Here is a 17,035-nt window from a genome sequence, read left to right as displayed (position 1 = left end):
TGATGATGATGATGGTGATGATGATGATGGTGATGGTGATGGTGGTGATGATGATGATGGTATTGATGGTGATGATGATGATGATGATGGTGATGGTGGTGATGATGATGATGGTATTGATGGTGATGATGGTGATGATGATGATGGCGATGATGGTGATGATGGTGATGATGGTGATGATGATGATGGTGATGATGATGATGGTGAAGATGATGGTGATGATGATGATGATGGTGATGATGGTGATGATGGTGATGGTGATGATGATGATGATGATGATGGTGATGATGATGATGGTGGTGATGATGATGATGATGGTGATGATGATGTTGATGGTGATGGTGATGATGATGATGGTGAAGATGATGGTGAAGATGATGGTGATGATGATGATGATGGTGATGATGGTGATGATGATGATGTCGATGATGATGATGGTGATGATGGTGATGGTGATGATGATGATGATGGTGATGGTGGTGATGATGATGATGGTGATGATGATGATGATGATGGTGATGGTGGTGATGATGATGATGGTGATGGTGGTGATGATGATGATGGTGATGATGGTGATGGCGATGATGATGATGGCGATGATGGTGATGATGATGATGGTGAAGATGATGATGGTGATGATGATGGTGATGATGATGATGGTGATGATGGTATTGATGATGATGATGGTATTGATGATGATGATGGTGATGGTGATGATGATGGTATTGATGGTGATGAAGGTGATGAAGGTGATGACGGTGTTGTGCTCATGTTCAGGTCTGCCTCCGACCCCGGTCCAGCTCCTGTACCCGGTCTCCAGGTTCAGCAGTGTAAAGTCTCTGCAGCATCTCTGTCGGTTCTGCATCAGACAGCTGGTCCGCATAGACCACATCCAGGAGCTGCCTCTGCCCACGTCAGTACACTAGCCTGTCTGTCTGCTCACCTGTCTGTGTGTCTCTGGCCTGTCTCATGCTTCCTACCTGTCTCCAGGCCTCTCATCTCCTACCTGAGGAAGTTTTATTACTACGACCCGGAGGAGGAGATCAGCCCGCCGCTGAAGGAGCGAGGAGGACGGGAGCCCAGCAGCCGGCCAGCGGTCCAGTCCCAAACGTAGCAGCGGAGCCTCAGAGGACCCACGTGAGTGCGCCACAGTTTGAACGCTGCGTCCATCATTCAGAGCGTCTAAACATTCATCAGTCATATGTGATTAGCTTAGCTTAGCATAAAGACTGGAAACTGGGGGAAACAGCAAATGGATGAATAACTCAAGCAGAAAACACGAGCTGTAACGTTAGCTGCGTTAGCCGTGCTAGCTGTGTTACCAGTGCTAGCTGCATTAGCTGTGTTAGCTGTGTTAGCTGTGTTAGCTGTGCTAGCTGCGTTAGCGGTGCTAGCTGTGTTAGCTGTGCTAGCTGTGCTAGCTGCATTAGCGATGTTAGCTGTGCTAGCTGTGTTGGCGGTGTTAGCTGTGCTAGCTGCGTTAGCAGTGTTAGCTGCGTTAGCTGTGTTAGCTGTGCTAGCTGTGTTAGCTACATTAGCGGTGTTAGCTGTGCTAGCTGTGTTAGCTGTGCTGGCTGCGTTAGCGATGTTAGCTGTGCTAGCTGCGTTAGCGGTGCTAGCTGTGTTAGCGGTGTTAGCTGTGCTAGCTGTGTTGGCGGTGTTAGCTGTGCTAGCTGCATTAGCTGTGTTAGCTGTGTTAGCTATGTTAGCTCTGTTGGCGGTGTTAGCTGTGCTAGCTGTGTTAGCTGTGCTAGCTGTGTTCGCGGTGTTAGCTGTGCTGGCTGTGCTAGCTGCATTAGCGGTGTTAGCGGTGTTAGCTGTGCTAGCTGCATTAGCGGTGTTAGCTGTGCTAGCTGCGTTAGCGGTGTTAGCTGTGCTAGTTGTGTTAGCTGTGCTAGCTGCGTTAGCGGTGCTAGCTGCATTAGCGGTGTTAGCTGTGCTAGCTGCGTTAGCTGTGTTAGCTACGGTAGCTGTGCCCTCCGGTCGTTATGCTAAGCTAACGACATCTTTGTTTTCTTCACGTTCAGACTCGAACCAACGTGAACGGATGTCACAGCTGGATTAATCCGCCGCTGAAAGTAGTCCCCAACAAACACTCCATTAACCAATGAGAGGTCAGAGCTCACAGACAGGAAGTGACACGGTCCAACATGTTGGTTTGAGTCTGAACACGTGAAGAAGAATCTAGAATAACGATGACATCACTGAACACCATTAAAACTTCCTTCCTCCCTTCCTTCCTCCCTCCTTTCCTCCCTCCCTCCCTTCTTTCCTTCCTTCCTTCCTTCCTTCCTTCCTTCCTTCCTCCCTTCTTTCCTTCCTTCCTCCCTCCTTTCCTCCCTCCCTCCCTCCCTTCTTTCCTTCCTTCCTCCCTTCCTTCCTTCCTCCCTTCCTTCCTCCCTTCTTTCCTTCTTTCCTTCCTTCCTCCCTCCCTCCAGTTCTTTTCTTTTCCTTGTTTTTCAGACACACGATCACTGAAGGACATTCATACATTCAAACTGGACTCACAGCCAATCAGCTTTCTCTGCTCAGTCCTGTATCTGGGCGGGTTTCAGATGATCCACCCTCCTCCGAGCACTCTGATTGGCTCGTGGAGAGTCAACAGGGGAGGGGACAGGGGATGTGGAGACTCCGCCTCTCTTATGATGTCATCACTGAGCAGCTGGACTACAGGAAATGTGACATCACTGTTAGCAAAGACGCTAACTGCTAAAAACAAAGAAGGAGCCTCAGAGTGAGGTGAGGAACGTTCAGTCGCCTCTGGGATCCGTTAGCTTCCAACACATGAAGAAGACGCTGGAGGTCTTTCTCACTGCCCTCTGTCTACAGGTGGAGCTGATGTCATCACCTCCACCTGCTGTAGGCCGCTTCACCAACTTCCTGTTAAACACATTGAATGTTTTGAACCGTCCAATAAAAACACGCAAACAATTGGTGGGCAGGGCTAGCTGGAAACATGCCCCGCCCACTCAGGGCTTAGCTGTCAATCATGACGTGAAACATCAGAACGACCTGAACACGTTTGGGGAACATTTATTTAACGTTTTCTTTTAGTTTGTCTCATCTGCTCTCCACCAGGGGGCGATACTCGTCAAATCAGCTCAATGAGAGCTGTACGACGTAAACACGACGCAGGTTGAGAAAGACCTCGTCAGCGCACGCCGAGCCCAAACTTTCCCCAAACTTTCCCCAAACTTTCCCGTCCACAGGGAAGCTGCTCGGACTCAAAGACTTCCTGTCAGTTCTGGAGCTTTCGGTCGGATCATGAAGTCGTCCTCGGTTTGCCTCGTTGTCGTTGAGTCGTAGATTTCTTTCTGAGCACTTTAACAAGTTTTTGTCATGTTGACTTGAAAAGTTCATTCTTCACCATGGAAACGGGTCGGTCCCTTTAGTAACCGTTCTGGAGCTTTCAACCTCCAAAGTTCTTCTTTGCTCTGTTTAAGGCTGGTCCACGTTGATGAATGAATGTGACCTGATGAAGACCTCAAAGCTCTTTGATCAGGTCCAGCTGGATCCTGGTTGAAAGCTCCAGAAGTGAAGACTGAACCTTCAGTTTGACCTCATGCTGGATGTTTGTTTTTGTTTTCTACCGTAATTTATCAGATCAATAAAGTTTCTGTTTGATTCCTCTGTTAAAGTTCTATGACCCGACCCGACTCCACCGTTAGCATTCATCCACCTTCTAGCTAACGTTACAGTTTGATTTGGTTCAGGCCTGTAAACGATCAAACAGTAATGTTAGCGCTGAATGCTAACGGTGATGAATCACGTTTAATCGCAGCATCACGACATTTTCCCACTGCAAGCCTGCATGTCCTTCAGAGTGTAACGAGATCCAACATAAGTACTGACCTTAAAACACGAAGGTCATCTGCAGCTTCACGTTACGCACATGTTCTGGTTCAGATCGGGTTGGGGTCAGAACTGTAGCTGTGAATCTGAACCAGCACAAACTGAAGGAAGCAGCTGTGTTTGTTTAAGGAGTGGAGAGGTTAACGTGAAGCTGACGTCACGTTGACGTGAAGCTGACGTCACGTTGACGTGGAGCTGACGTCACGTTGACGTGGAGCTGACGTCACGTTAACGTGATCTCGTCTTTTTATTTCTGATTGTTCTTAAACTGTAACAGGAAGTTGAAACTTGACATCGGATCTCAGAGGCGACAAAAAGACCAAAAACTGGAAACAGTCGAAACGAGTCGAAGCGTGACGACTGCTGAACTACAACGTTTGACTGGAGCGAGCCGGCGTTTGGACGGACCGGTTACTGATGCTGGTTCTGACCCGGCAGACACTGGGAACACTGGGAACACTTCCATGATGTCAAACAGTGACGGGTTTGATGAAACATGTGGAACATTGTTTTTGGTGCGACGCCGTCATTTTTGTGAGGTCACCTGTTAATAAAACAGAGTGGGCGGGGCTAATGTCTGTCTGCAGGTGGAGCTCTTTCCTGTTTCCTGTCTCTTTGATCAGAAACCTCAAGATCGTGTGTGTGTGAGTGTGTGAGTGAGTGAGTGAGTGAGTGTGTGTGTGTGTGTGTGCGAGTGTAAGAGAGTGAGTTTTCTATATCAGGCTTGTAGTTAAACTGAGGATGTAGCGACACCCAGTGGACAGAATAATGATCTGCATAAAATACATCAGGTGACCATGCTGCAGCAGGAAGAGCTGAGGGTGAACTTCACAATAAAAGCCCAATGGATTATTTCATTTTAAACTGACACACGTACACACACACACATGGTGACGACACACACTTTTAATAATGAAGAACAGAGTTCATGATCATAGGGACAAACCTGCTGATTGTTTGTTTGTGTTTCTATGGTGATGGTGAACTGAGCATGCTCACAACTGCTGAGTGATGACGTTTAATTCAGTGATGTGGACAAAATATCAGAAACACCTGACAGTACCAACAGAGGTGGAAAGTAACTAAGTATATTTACTGTAGTACTGTACATTTATCTAGCACACACATGAAGATAATGGATTATAAAAAACTTCAATCAGCTGACCTTTAACCTTTGACCTGAAACTATCTCACATGGTTAACGCTTTAACTCGTTACGGACACGGAGGAACGTTGTCACACGACTCTATTTCAAACGGTTTCCCTCCGTCGGGCGTCGGGCCACAGTCAGTGATCGGCTTTCCAAATAACTCCACCTCGTAACGACCAGACCTACACACACACACACACACACACAGAGTATTTTACAGCTGTTCTAATGTTAACATTACATAAACGTTATATTAATGTTTGTCATCTGTACCAGAGATGGACTACGAGTAGTTTAAAAACTGAATACGATCAGCTGATAATAAACAATCAATATACGACCATTATCAAACCAATAACTAACATTCAGAGAACCTTATCATAGTTAACAGTTACCTAATGTTTCTGTAGCGTTGACAGAACGTTCCAAACTCTACTTTAAGAAACATGACATGTATTGTCGTCTCGTACATAAAGAATATTTCAATGATTCATGAAGTCTGTTTGTGTTTTGATCAATGCAACTTTTCTTTGACACACTTCCTGTCCATTCAGGAACAGGAAACTCACCTGTAGCTGCTGAAATCAGGTTCACAGTGTCGCAGCCTGTGCCGCTTGGATCCGTGTCCACAGGCTGGCTTACACAGAGTCCACGGCTTCCAGCCCTGCCAGGTTCCCTTCACTGGAAAACATGTTTACATCACATGTATGTGAAAAGGGGACTGTTGACGAGTCGGCCTCCGGGCTGAAGAGGAGAGCGACCATCCGGCCAATCACATGCTTCCTGTGTGTGTGTGTGTGTGTGTGTGTGTGTGTGTGTGTGTGTGAGACCCACTGTCACATTTGTCGACATTGTAGCAGGCCCGTGTTTCGGTCAGTCCGTGTCCGCTGCAGATGGATCCGTTGTGAGCTCTGTGAAGACACTCGTGGCTTCGAGTCTGCCTGCCGCGCACAGTCTTACAGCTGATGTCCTTCTTACTGAACGGATACTCACACTTACTCCATGCTGACCACTCGGACCACATACCATCCACTGCAGGAGTACACAAACACTATCAGATATACTGCAGTGAAATAAATAATACCGTGAGCGGAAAGAAACAGATTTGAGTTTGTTTATTCTGAAATGTGAAAAGTTTAGAGGTGGTCATAAACCAGCTGCTGAAGGTTGGAAAGTCTGCCTTCATCTTGTTTATGACTTCAGACCAATGAGACACCAAAGAGCTGGTTGTCGTGGTGGTTGTGGATGTCATGGTGGTTGTGGATGTTGTGGTTGTGGATGTCGTGGTTGTTGTGGATGTCGTTGTGGTTGTGGATGTCATGGTGGTTGTGGATGTTGTGGTTTTGGATGTTGTGGTGGTTGTGGTTGTGGATGTCGTTGTGGATGTTGTGGTTGTGGATGTCGTGGTTGTGGATGTCGTGGTGGTTGTGGATGTCGCTGTGGTTGTGGATGTCGTGGTTGTGGTTGTCGTGGTGGTTGTGGATGTCGTGGTTGTTGTGGTTGTGGATGTTGTGGTTGTGGTGGTGGAAGTCGTGGTTGTTGTGGTTGTGGATGTCGTGGTTGTGGTGGTGGTTGTGGATGTCGTGGTTGTTGTGGATGTCGTGGTTGTGGATGTCGTGGTTGTTGTGGTTGTGGATGTCGTGGTTGTGGTGGTGGTTGTGGATGTCGTGGTTGTTGTGGATGTCGTGGTTGTTCTGGTTGTCGTGGTTGTGGATGTCGTGGTGATTGTGGATGTCGTGGTGGTTGTGGATGTCATTGTGGTTGTGGATGTCGTGGTTGTTGTGGATGTCGTTGTGGTTGTGGATGTCGTGGTTGTTGTGGATGTTGTGGTTGTGGTGGTTGTGGATGTTGTGGTTGTCGTGGTTGTGGATGTCGTGGTGGTTGTGGATGTCGTGGTTGTGGATGTCGTGGTTGTGGTTGTCGTGGTGGTTGTGGATGTCGTGGTTGTTGTGGTTGTGGATGTCGTGGTTGTGGTTGTCGTGGTGGTTGTGGATGTCGTGGTTGTTGTGGTTGTGGGTTGGTCGGTCGTTGTTTCTTGTTCGTCTTGGTTGTGTTGGTTTTATAACAGATGTGGAAGGTGGTGGACATAGGCATCCGCTGTGAAAGGAGTAAAAACACACACAGGCTTGATATAATCTAATAAAGGGGATGGCACTTGTTGTGTAGCTGGTGGGTTAAGACTTGGTGGGTGCTGAGGGGCTGATGTGTGGTTGCAGTATGGGGCGTTGAGGAATTATTGATCGTTAGGCGATTTGCTCCCAGGTGCGTTTGTATGTGCCCAGTCTCACTTGCTGGACTACAGTGCTGTGAGTCGGATACGAGGGTTCGCCTCCTGGGGAGGTGGATGCGCTAAGAAATCCCAGGTGTAAAGTGGTCGTCTATATGGATGGTCCATTGGTGACGATTGATTAGCGTGGCCCATCTTTGTTAATGTCACGATACGTCTCTAGGGGAATGCATGCTTAGAGTAACACACGGGGTATATATCAGTGTACGAGGGATAGACGGATACTGTCTATGTGTCAAGGGATTGCTACGGTGTTAGGTGTCTATAGAGTTGTAGTGCGAGGTTCAGAGACACTGGCTCGTGTTGTGTATGTATGCCAGAAAGTGGGATCGGTCGGTCATTTCTGTGGTATTTTGTGGCGTAATAGATGGTGTCGTAATGTGTATGTGTTCTGTCATGTTATTTTTCTGAGCGTTTTAGTTGTCCAATGGTACGTTTTTAGCTCGGATTGTTGTTAAATGTGGTTTTAAAATGGTCCTATCTTTTGTTAGGCTGGGTGGCTGTCGTGGCGGTCGTGTTGTTGTGGAGTTCTCGTTTCTCTTTTTCGGTGGCTCGTGGATGTCGTGGTACCTCGGGGTGTCGTGGTGCTCGTGGATGTCGTGGTTTGTTGGTGGATGTGTGGATGTCGTGGGGGTCTAGGTGGTCGTGGATGGGTCGTGGTGGTGTGGATGATCGTGGTGCGGGATGCGTGGTGGATGTCTGGATGCGTGGGTCGTGGTTGTCGTGGATTCGTGGTGTGTAGTGTCGTGATGTTGTGTGATGTCGTGGTTTGTGGTACGTGGTTGTCGGGGATGTCGTGGTGGTCGTGGTTGTCGTGGATGTCCATGGTGGCGTGGGAATGTCGTGGTGGTTAGTGGAGTTGTGGTCGTGGAGGTCGTGGTGGTCGGGGATGATTCGTGGTGGCGTAGTGAGGCCGGTGGATGGTGTGTGGTGGTCGTGGATGTCGTGGTGCCGTGGGATCCGTGAGTGTCGTGGTTGTGTGTTCGGTTGGTGGTTCGTGGATGTCGGTGTTGTCGTGGATGTACGTGGTGTTCGTGTTGTCGTGGATGTCGTTGTCGGTTAGTTGTGGTTGTTCGTGGTTGTTGTGGAGGTCCGTGGTTGTTTGTGGATGGTTGTCCGTGGTTTTGGATGTCTGGTTTGTGGATGTCGTGGTGGTTGTGGATGCTTGTTCGGGGTGGGTCTGGTGGTTGTGGATGTCGTGGTTGGGGTGGATGTCCGTGGGTTGGGTTGTGGTGGGAAGTGTTGTGTGTTGGTGCCCCGTGGTGTGGTGGTGGTTGGGATGTGTGGGTTTGGGGCTGGTTGTGGATGTCGTGGTTGTTGTTGGTTGTGGAGGTCCTGGTTGTGGTGGGTGGTTTGTGGATGGCGTTTCTGTGGTCCGTGTTGTTGGGATTCCGTGTGGTGATGAGCTGGGTGGGACCTGTGGTTGTGGTTCGTGGTTGTTGTGGATGTCGTGGTTGTGTGTGTCGTTGGGTTGTGGATGTCCGTGGTTGGTTGTGGATGTTGTGGTTGTTCGTGGTGTCGTGGATGTGTGGTGTCCCACAGTGGTGTGTGGATGTCGTGGGTGGTTGTGGATGTCTGTGGTTGTGGAATGTTCGTGGGTGTGGAGTTCGTATGGTTGGTTGTGGATGTCTGGTTGTTTGTGTTGATTGTGGTGTCGTGGTGTGGTGTTTGTCTGTGTGGTGTGGGGTGTGGTTGGTTGGTGGTTGTGGCATGTCGTAGGGGTGGGTTGTGGTGGCTGAAGTCCGTGGTTGTGAGGTTGTGGATGCGTGGGTTTGTCGTGGTGAAGTGTGGTTGTGGGTGTGGTGCGTTGGTTGTGTGGTGGTTGGCTGTCTGTGGTTGTGTAGTGGTTGTGTTTGTCGTGGTTGTTGTGTTAGTTGTGGTTGGCTCTGGTGCTAGTGTCGGGTGGTCGTTGGTGGTTAGGTGGCTGTACGTGGGTGTGGATTTGTGTGGTGGTTGTGCGATCGTGTGACATGGTTGGGTTTGTGTGGTGTGTGTGCTGTCGCTGGAGTATGGCCGTGGCTTGTGTTGGCAAATTAGGTTTTTTGTGGTTGTGGTGCTGTGTAGGCTGTCGTGGTGGTTGTGGATGTGTGGTTTGCCATGGGTATGTGGATTTGTCGTGGTGTTGTCGGGTGGTTGTGGTTATGTGGTGTCGTGTGGTGTGGTTCGTGGTGGTATGGTACTGTGGGGATTGTTGTGGTGTCGTGGATGGTGGGTCCTCAGTGTTCCATGGGTCTAGATTCGTGGGTTGGAATTGGTGGATGTCGTGGGTCTGGTGGTCGTGATCGCCGTGTGATCGTGGATGTCGTGTGGTCTGGATTCGTGGTGTTGGGTTGGTGGAACAGTGTCGTGTAGTCCTGTGGTCTGGATTCTGGTTGTCGGGTTGTCGTGGGAATGTGTTGTGCGTTGTGGTGGTTGTGGAATGTCGTGGTTGTTGTGGATGTCATTGGTGGTTGTTGTGGTTGTGCTGTCGTGGGGTGGTTGTCCGGTGGTGGTGTTGGTGGCTGGTCGTCGGTTGTTGTGGTCTGGTGGTTTGTTTCGTGGTGTTCGTGGTTGTTGTGGTTTTTGTGGTTGTCGTGGTGGGTTGTGGATGTCGTGGCGGGTCTGGTTGTTGAGGTCGGAGGTGGTTGCTGTCGTGGATGCGTCGGTGGTGTCGTGGTGTCGTGGATGTCGTGGTGGTCGTGGGTGTCGTGGTTGTTGTGGATGTTGTGGAGTGTCGTGGGGGTCCGTGGGATTGTCGTTGGTGCTTGTCCGTGGTGGAGTCGTGGTTGTTGCGTGGGTGTGTTTGTTGTGGTGGTTGTTGGATGTCGTGGTGGTTGTCGTGGTGTTGTTTGGATGTTGATTTTGTGTGGTTGTGGATTGTGGATTATGAGATGTTGTAGGTGGTCGTGGTTGTCGTGGATGTGCGATAGGTGGTCGTGGATGTGTTTTGGGCGTGGTGGTGGTCTGGATGGTCGTGGATTTGTGGAATGTCGGTGGGTTTCTGGTTGTGGATGTCATGGTGTGTCGGGGTGTTGTGGTTTGTCGTGGTTGTGGATGTCGTGGTTGTTGTGGAATGTATGTGTGGTTGTTTGGTTTGTGGATGTCGTGGTTGTGGTTGTCGGTGGTGGTTGTGGGATGTCGTGGTTGTGTTGTGGTTGTCGTGGGTCGGGGTTGTTGTGTGTTGTGGTGATGTGGTGTCGTGGTAGGTGGATGTCGTGGTTGCTCGGGTTGTCCGTGGTTGTATTGTGGTGTCGTGGTGTGTGGTGTCGGAGATTGTGTGTGTTCGTGTTGTGTGGTGTCGTGGTGTGTGGTGGTTCGTGGATGTGTGGATGTCGTGGATGTCGTGGGTTTGTCGGGTTGTGTTGTGGCGTGGGGGGTGGATGTCGTGGTGTCGTGGAGCGTCTGTGGTCGGGGAGTCGTGGGGGGTTGTGTGGATGTCGTGGGTCGTGGATGTCGTGGTGGGGGTCGTGGTTGTCCGTGGTGTCGTGGTGTTGTGATGTCGTGGGTTTGTTGTGGATGTGTGGGGTGTCTGTGGTTGTGTCGTGGATGTCGTGGTGGTAGGGGGGATTGTCGTGGTGGTCGTGGATGGATGTGTGGTGGTCGTGGATGTCGTGGGGTCTCATGGTGTCGTGGATGTCGTTGTTGTCGTGGTTGGCGTGTGATGTTTGGTCGTGGTTTTGTCTGGTGTCGTGGATGTCGTGGTGGTGTCGTGGATGTCGTGGATGGTCGTGGATGGTCGTGGTGGTCGTGGATGTCGTGTGTGGTGTGTGGATGTCGTGGGTGTGGTGTAGTGGATGTGTCCGTGTGGTTTGTTGGTGGATGTTGTGTGGTGTGTGGTGTGGTGGTTGTGGTGTCGTGGTTGTGGTTGTGTGGTGGTTTGTGGTGGTCGTGGTTGTTGGTGGTTGTGGTGTGGTGTGTTGTGGTTGTGGTGGTGGAAAGGCGTGGTTGTGTTGTGGTGTGGTGTCGTGTTTGTGGGTGGTGTTGTGGTTTCTGTGGTTGTTGTGGGGTCCGTTGTTGTGGATGTCGTGGGGTTGTGTGTGGATGTCGTGGTTGTGGGTTGGTGTGTGGATGGCCGTGGTTGTTTGTGGATGTCGTTGGGTTGTGTGCTGTTGTCGTGGTTGTGGATGTCGGGGGTGATTGGGGGTGTCGGGGGTTAGGTTTTGGTGGTGTGTGGTGGTGTGTGTGTGCATGTGGGTGTGTGGACTTGGATGTTTCGGGTGTTGGGTGTGGTGGTCGTTGTGGTGTGTGGGGGTCGTGGTTGGTTAGTGGTGTTGTGGATTGTTGTGGTGGTGTGTGGTGTTGTGGTTTGTGCGTGGTGTGGATGGTCGTGGTTGGTTGTGGATGTCGTTGTGGTTGTGGATGTATCGTGGTGTGTGGTTGTCGTGGTGGTTGTGGTGTCGTGGGTGTTTGTGGTTGTGGATGTCGTGGTTGTGGTTTCGTGGTGGTTGTGGATGTCGTGGTTGTTGTGGTTGTGGATGTCCTGCGTTGTGGTTGTGGTGGTGGAAGTCGTGGTTGTAGTGGTTGTGGATGTCTTGGTTGTTTGTGGTTGTGGATGTCGTGGTTGTGGTTGTCGTGGTGGAAGTCGTGGTTGTTTGGTGTGGTTGTCGTGGGTTGTTGTGGGGTTTTGTGGTGGTTGTGGTGGTTGTGGTTGTTGTGGGTTTGGTGTTGTCCGTGGTTTGAGGGGTCGATGGTTTTGGTGTGGGTTATGGAGGGTCGTGGTGGTGGAGATGTCGGGTGGTCGTGGATGTCCGTTGGTGGTTGTGGTTTGTCGTGGTTGTGGTTGTCGTGGTGGTTGTGGATGTCGTGGGTGGGGATTCATGGTTGTGGTTGTCGTCGTGGTTGTTGTGGTTGGTCGTGGTTGTGTGGATGTCGTGGTTGGGTGTGGATGTCCAGTGTGGTTGGTTGTGGGTTGTGGATGTCGTGGTTGTGGTTGTCGTGTGGTTGTGGATGGCTGTGTCGTGGTTTGGTTGTGTTGTGGTTGTCGTGGTGTTCGTGGTTTCTTGTGGTTTTTGGTGGATGTCGTGGTGGTTGTGGGTGTCGTGGCGTAGTCGTGGTTTGGTGGGATGTCGTGGTGCTCGTGGGGTCCCGTGGTGCTTCGTGGCTGTCGTGGCTGTCGTGGTTGTTGTGGATGTCGTGGTTGTCGTGGGGGTCGTGGTGGTCGTGGATGTCGTGGTGGTTGTGGATGTCGTGGTGGTCGTGGATGTCGTGGTGGTCGTGGATGTTGTGGATGTTGTGGATGTTGTGGATGTCGTGGTGGTCGTGGATGTCGTGGTTGTCGTGGATGTCATGGTGGTCGTGGATGTCGTGGTGGTCGTGGATGTCGTGGTGGTTGTGGATGTCGTGGTGGTCGTGGATGTCGTGGTGGTCGTGGATGTTGTGGATGTCGTGGTTGTTGTGGATGTCGTGGTTGTCGTGGATGTCGTGGTGGTCGTGGATGTCGTGGTGGTCGTGGATGCCGTGGTGGTCGTGGATGCCGTGGTGGTCGTGGTTGTTGTGGATGTTGTGGTTGTCAGCTCTTCCTGCTGTCGTACTGTTTGAGACAGAGACAAACATCTTGTGCATACCTGGACAGTGGACATTGGTCCTGCAGATAGTGGTTCGACGTCCCTCTCCAGGACATGGCAGGCCAGCATGTATTGGGGCGGGGCTGTCACATCTCCTGTTTGACACCTGAAGCCCCACCCCACAGGTAACCGGACAGGAAGAGTAGGGAGACCAAGAACCCCAACTTCCATCCACTGGTACGGACAGACAGACAGACAGAAAAAGTGGACACCACCTTGAGTCATCTGGGAGTCCATTACTGTCTCACACCGCTGTAGAGTTTAGTGGTATTCAGTCAGACAGGTAGACAGATACAACAGACAGATTTACCTGGGCAGTAAGGCAGATGGTTGCAATTGTCTGTTTGCCTGTCGTCACCCTGGCAACCTTGGCCAGATGGGCTTGGTGCTGGGTTTGAACAGGTACGGTAGCGAGTCCTGATGGGAGGTTGGCCTTGTGAGATACAGGTGGAAGAACACTCACTCCAACTGGACCAACCAGTCCAGAACCCATCCACTGTCGAAGACAAAGACAGACAGAAGCTCAGTAGGTACTGCAGTGGACAAACCCTCGCAGCCTGCACGCGACCATTCACAGAACGCAACAGCGCCTCACTGTGGAATCTACTGAAGTTAAGGCAGAGCTGGAGTCAACCCGGATTCTGGTCCAAAGTTCTTTACCGGCAGTAATATTAGCTGCTGCTGAGTCTGCTGCTGGTGACCTGGTTGATGATTCGCTGTTAGCAAAGTTGTCAACTTGTAGTTTCTGATCAGAAGTAATGTAATCAGAACAAATACTCGAGTACAGCTGAACATAGTTACCACAGTGGGATTACACTCTGACACTGGAGGCTTTAAATTAATGAAATGTGGTCGTGGTGGTTATGGTTGTCATGGTTGCGTGCTGCTTGTGGTTGTTTGGTGTCACCTGGACAGGGACTCTGGCAGACGCTGCTTTGGGTGCTCGGTCCTTCACAGGGACGGCCACCATATTTAGGTGCGGGGCGATTACATATCCTGATTGACAGACGAAGCCCTTCGCCACAGGTGACGGAGCACGGCCCTGGAGGAGGCCACGCCCCCCAACTGCCGTCCACTGCAGAGACAACCAATCAGAACACAGGTTAGGATTTCACTTAAAGACTTTACCTTATCTGATCGGTTCATCATCTCACCTGGACAGTTGGGGAGTTCGCTGCAGGGCTCGGTCTGTAAGTCGTCTCCAGGGCAACCCTTGCCAGGTGGCACCGTGTCATTGGAAGGGGCGGGGTTAGAGCAGGAACGAGATCGTGTTTTGGAGGGGACGGCCGCGCCGCCATGGTCCCTGATACATGACGCAGAACACTCAGACCAACCAGACCAATCAGACCAAGCGCCATGGACTGAGAGGCAGACAGGTGGACAGAGAGAGTCAGACAGACAGACAGTTACCTGGACAGGTGGACAGACAGACAGTTACCTGGACAGGTGGACAGACAGTCAGTTACCTGGACAGGTGGTGCTGGTCTGACACCTCTCTGTCTCCTCTGAAGGTCCGCTGCAGGCCGAGCGACACTCGGGCAGACTGGAGCAGACTCTCTCTCTCTTCCTGACTCCACTCAAGGCTCCACAGGTCACCGAGCAGGGAGACCAGGAGAGCCACAAGCCCCACCCCTCTCCTGCACACACACATTAATCACATACATGCTGAAGTGGATTGTGTGTGTGTGTGTGTGTGTGTGTGTGTGTGTGTGTGTGTGTGTGTGTGTGTGTGCGTGCGTGTGCGTGTGTGTGCGCGCGCGCGCACCGTCGCAGCAGCTGCCGTTGCAGGGGCGTGTCTCCAGTGTGGCGCCGCTCTCACATTGGCCGATGCCGAAGCACGTCCTCCTCCTCTGCGTCACGCCCCTCCCACACAGGATGTTACACTGTGACCATAGCGACCACGGAGACCACACCGGAGGACTGCAAACACACACACACACACACACGCTGGACACATTTACACAGCTACACTGTGTGTGTGTGTGTGTGTGTGTGTGTGTGTGTGTGTGTGTGTGTGTGTACTGACCCACAGGAGCGACACACTCCGTCTGCTGCCTTGTAGCCGTAATGCGGGTTCTGAAAGCAGTCGTCTTCATCCACCTCACCGATCTCCTCGTCACACTGACCCAGGGTCAGATTAAAACGTGCAAAACACCGCACACACTCTGCACAGCAACACACACACACACACACACACACACACACACACACACACACGAAACATCAGTATGTGGTCATCGAAGCAACATCAAGAAGTTCTTTGTTACCGGCCAGCTGCTTTGTATCAACCGGTAAAATAACATTGAAATAACATTAAAATAACATTGAAATAACATTAAAATAACTTTGAAATAACATTAAAATAACTTTGAAATAACATTAAAATAACTCTTTCTAACAGCAGGAAATGTTTTTTAAACTGTGTAGAAAAATGTTTATCTTTGGTTCAGAACGTTAATATAACGTTTATGTAACATTAACAGAACAGCTGGTTTGGAGCTGATGATTAATGTGTGTGTGTGTGTGTGTGTGTGTGTGTGTGTGTGTGTGTCGAGGTTTCCACACAGTTCAAAGTTCGTTCCTCTTTCCAATCAATCGTTTCACAATTTTCTGCCCAGATTTCTTCACAAAACTTCACGAGTAAAAAAACAGGAACCAAAGTTCTGCAGTGACACTTTATTTCAGGACTCAGCACTTTTTCTTCCTGCTCAGTCAGTTTTTATGTGTTTATGTATTTATCCATGGGACAGGTGTGTTTGTCACAGATATGATCACGTGTTATTAACATCACAACAAGTGCTGATGACTCGTCTGATTGTAACCATGACAACGGTCTCCTAAACTTATCAGTGATCATTTTAACCCAAACTATGGTGTGAACATTAAGTGAGCTGATCCTGAGTCTGTAAACATCTTGAAAAAAGTTACATTATATATTATGTTCTATATCTGTATATATATAAAAAATATGACAGACAGACCTGAACGCTCCACAGAGACCATCAGAATCAGAACAAGCAGAACCCTCCGGCCCGTTAGAACCTCCATCCTGCTGCTGCTGTGAAGAAGTGAACACAGACCTGTGGAGCTTCTCCACTTTCTCTTTCCAGCCTCATGGAGGCATGGTCACATGACGACACACTGGAACTCCTTATAAGGTAAACCAGGAAGACTGTTGGCACGATTACAGTTACTTTATGGTTTAGACAGGTTTGAATGTTAGGATCAGATGACAGGCAGTCAATGTGAATAAATGTGAAGTCAATGTGAATAAATGTGAAGTCAATGTGAATAAATGTGAGTCAATGTGAATAAATGTGAGTCAATGTAAGTCAATGTGAAGTCAATGTGAGTCAATGTAAAGTGAATGTGAGTCAATGTAAAGTGAATGTGAGCGAATTTGAATAAATGTGAGTCAATGTGAATAAATGGGAGTCAATGTGAATAAATGGGAGTCAATGTGAAGTGAATGTGAATAAATGTGAGTCAATGTGAGTCAATGTGAATAAATGTGAGTCAATGTGAATAAATGTGAGTCAATGTGAGTCAGTGTGAAGAAATGTGAGTCAATGTGAATAAATGTGAGTCAATGTGAAGTGAATGTGAGTCAATGTGAACAAATGTGAGTCAATGTGAAGTGAATGTGAGTCAATGTGAACAAATGTGAGTCAATGTGAAGTGAATGTGAGTCAATGTGAACAAATGTGAGTCAATGTGAAGTGAATGTGAGTCAATGTGAATAAATGTGAAGTCTTCCTGAAGGAGAAAATTCAGTTTGTTTGTGTTTGTCTGGACTTCCCGTAAAGTTCATCAGCCTCCAAACTGACCTTCACATGAAGCAACAGGCTGATAAACACACACACACACACACACACAGGAAGTTTGATGGTGTTAATTAATTACTCCTGACTATAAATAGCCTCGTTAAAACAGCATTGTGTCCTCACATCGTGTAACAGGAGCTGGACCGGGGTCGGGGAGGAGGTCCGGTGGGGTACATTGACTTTGTTTCTGACCCTTTCACAAAAAAGTATCAGACTGACATGAGACAGAACCGAGGGAAAAAAACATCCTTTAGCATGACAGAAAGATTTATGATGAGACCTGGGCGGTGAACGTGACCTCTGACCTGCTCTGGCATTAAAGATGGACTCATCAATAAGCAGCTCACATGAATCAACAAATGTTTCATCCAACTTTTAT

The 17,035-nt window shown here is 49.5% G+C and overlaps 2 protein-coding genes across 2 annotated transcripts in view; one reads left to right on the top strand and one right to left on the bottom strand.

The window, feature by feature from the left end:
* The window catches only part of LOC104938913 (suppressor of cytokine signaling 7), a 16,022-nt gene extending 11,572 nt beyond the window's left edge, over window positions 1-4,450 (top strand). Inside the window, exons 9-11 of the mRNA XM_027276240.1 lie at window positions 778-913; window positions 991-1,137; window positions 2,439-4,450. Coding sequence (XP_027132041.1) covers window positions 778-913; window positions 991-1,114 — 260 coding nt within the window. The 3' untranslated portion in view covers window positions 1,115-1,137; window positions 2,439-4,450. The remainder of the gene's footprint in view (window positions 1-777; window positions 914-990; window positions 1,138-2,438) is intronic.
* Window positions 4,451-4,738: 288 nt separating this feature from the next.
* On the bottom strand, window positions 4,739-15,965 carry LOC104935821 (properdin). The gene is made up of 11 exons (XM_019268833.2): window positions 15,814-15,965; window positions 14,859-14,997; window positions 14,598-14,752; window positions 14,299-14,469; window positions 13,987-14,193; window positions 13,740-13,907; window positions 13,143-13,328; window positions 12,833-13,006; window positions 5,837-6,034; window positions 5,572-5,683; window positions 4,739-5,184 (listed from the first exon to the last, which is right to left on the bottom strand). The coding sequence occupies exons 1-11, from the start codon at window positions 15,878-15,880 to the stop codon at window positions 5,067-5,069; spliced, it is 1,695 nt and encodes a 564-aa protein (XP_019124378.1). The 5' UTR covers window positions 15,881-15,965; the 3' UTR covers window positions 4,739-5,066.
* Window positions 15,966-17,035: the final 1,070 nt, after the last annotated feature.

The sequence above is a fragment of the Larimichthys crocea genome, unplaced genomic scaffold, assembly GCF_000972845.2.
Source record: "Larimichthys crocea isolate SSNF unplaced genomic scaffold, L_crocea_2.0 scaffold33, whole genome shotgun sequence".
Classification (NCBI taxonomy): Eukaryota; Metazoa; Chordata; class Actinopteri; family Sciaenidae; genus Larimichthys; species Larimichthys crocea.
The sequence above is the reverse complement of the archived record's forward strand: the minus strand, read 5'-3'. Positions and strand labels throughout refer to the sequence as shown.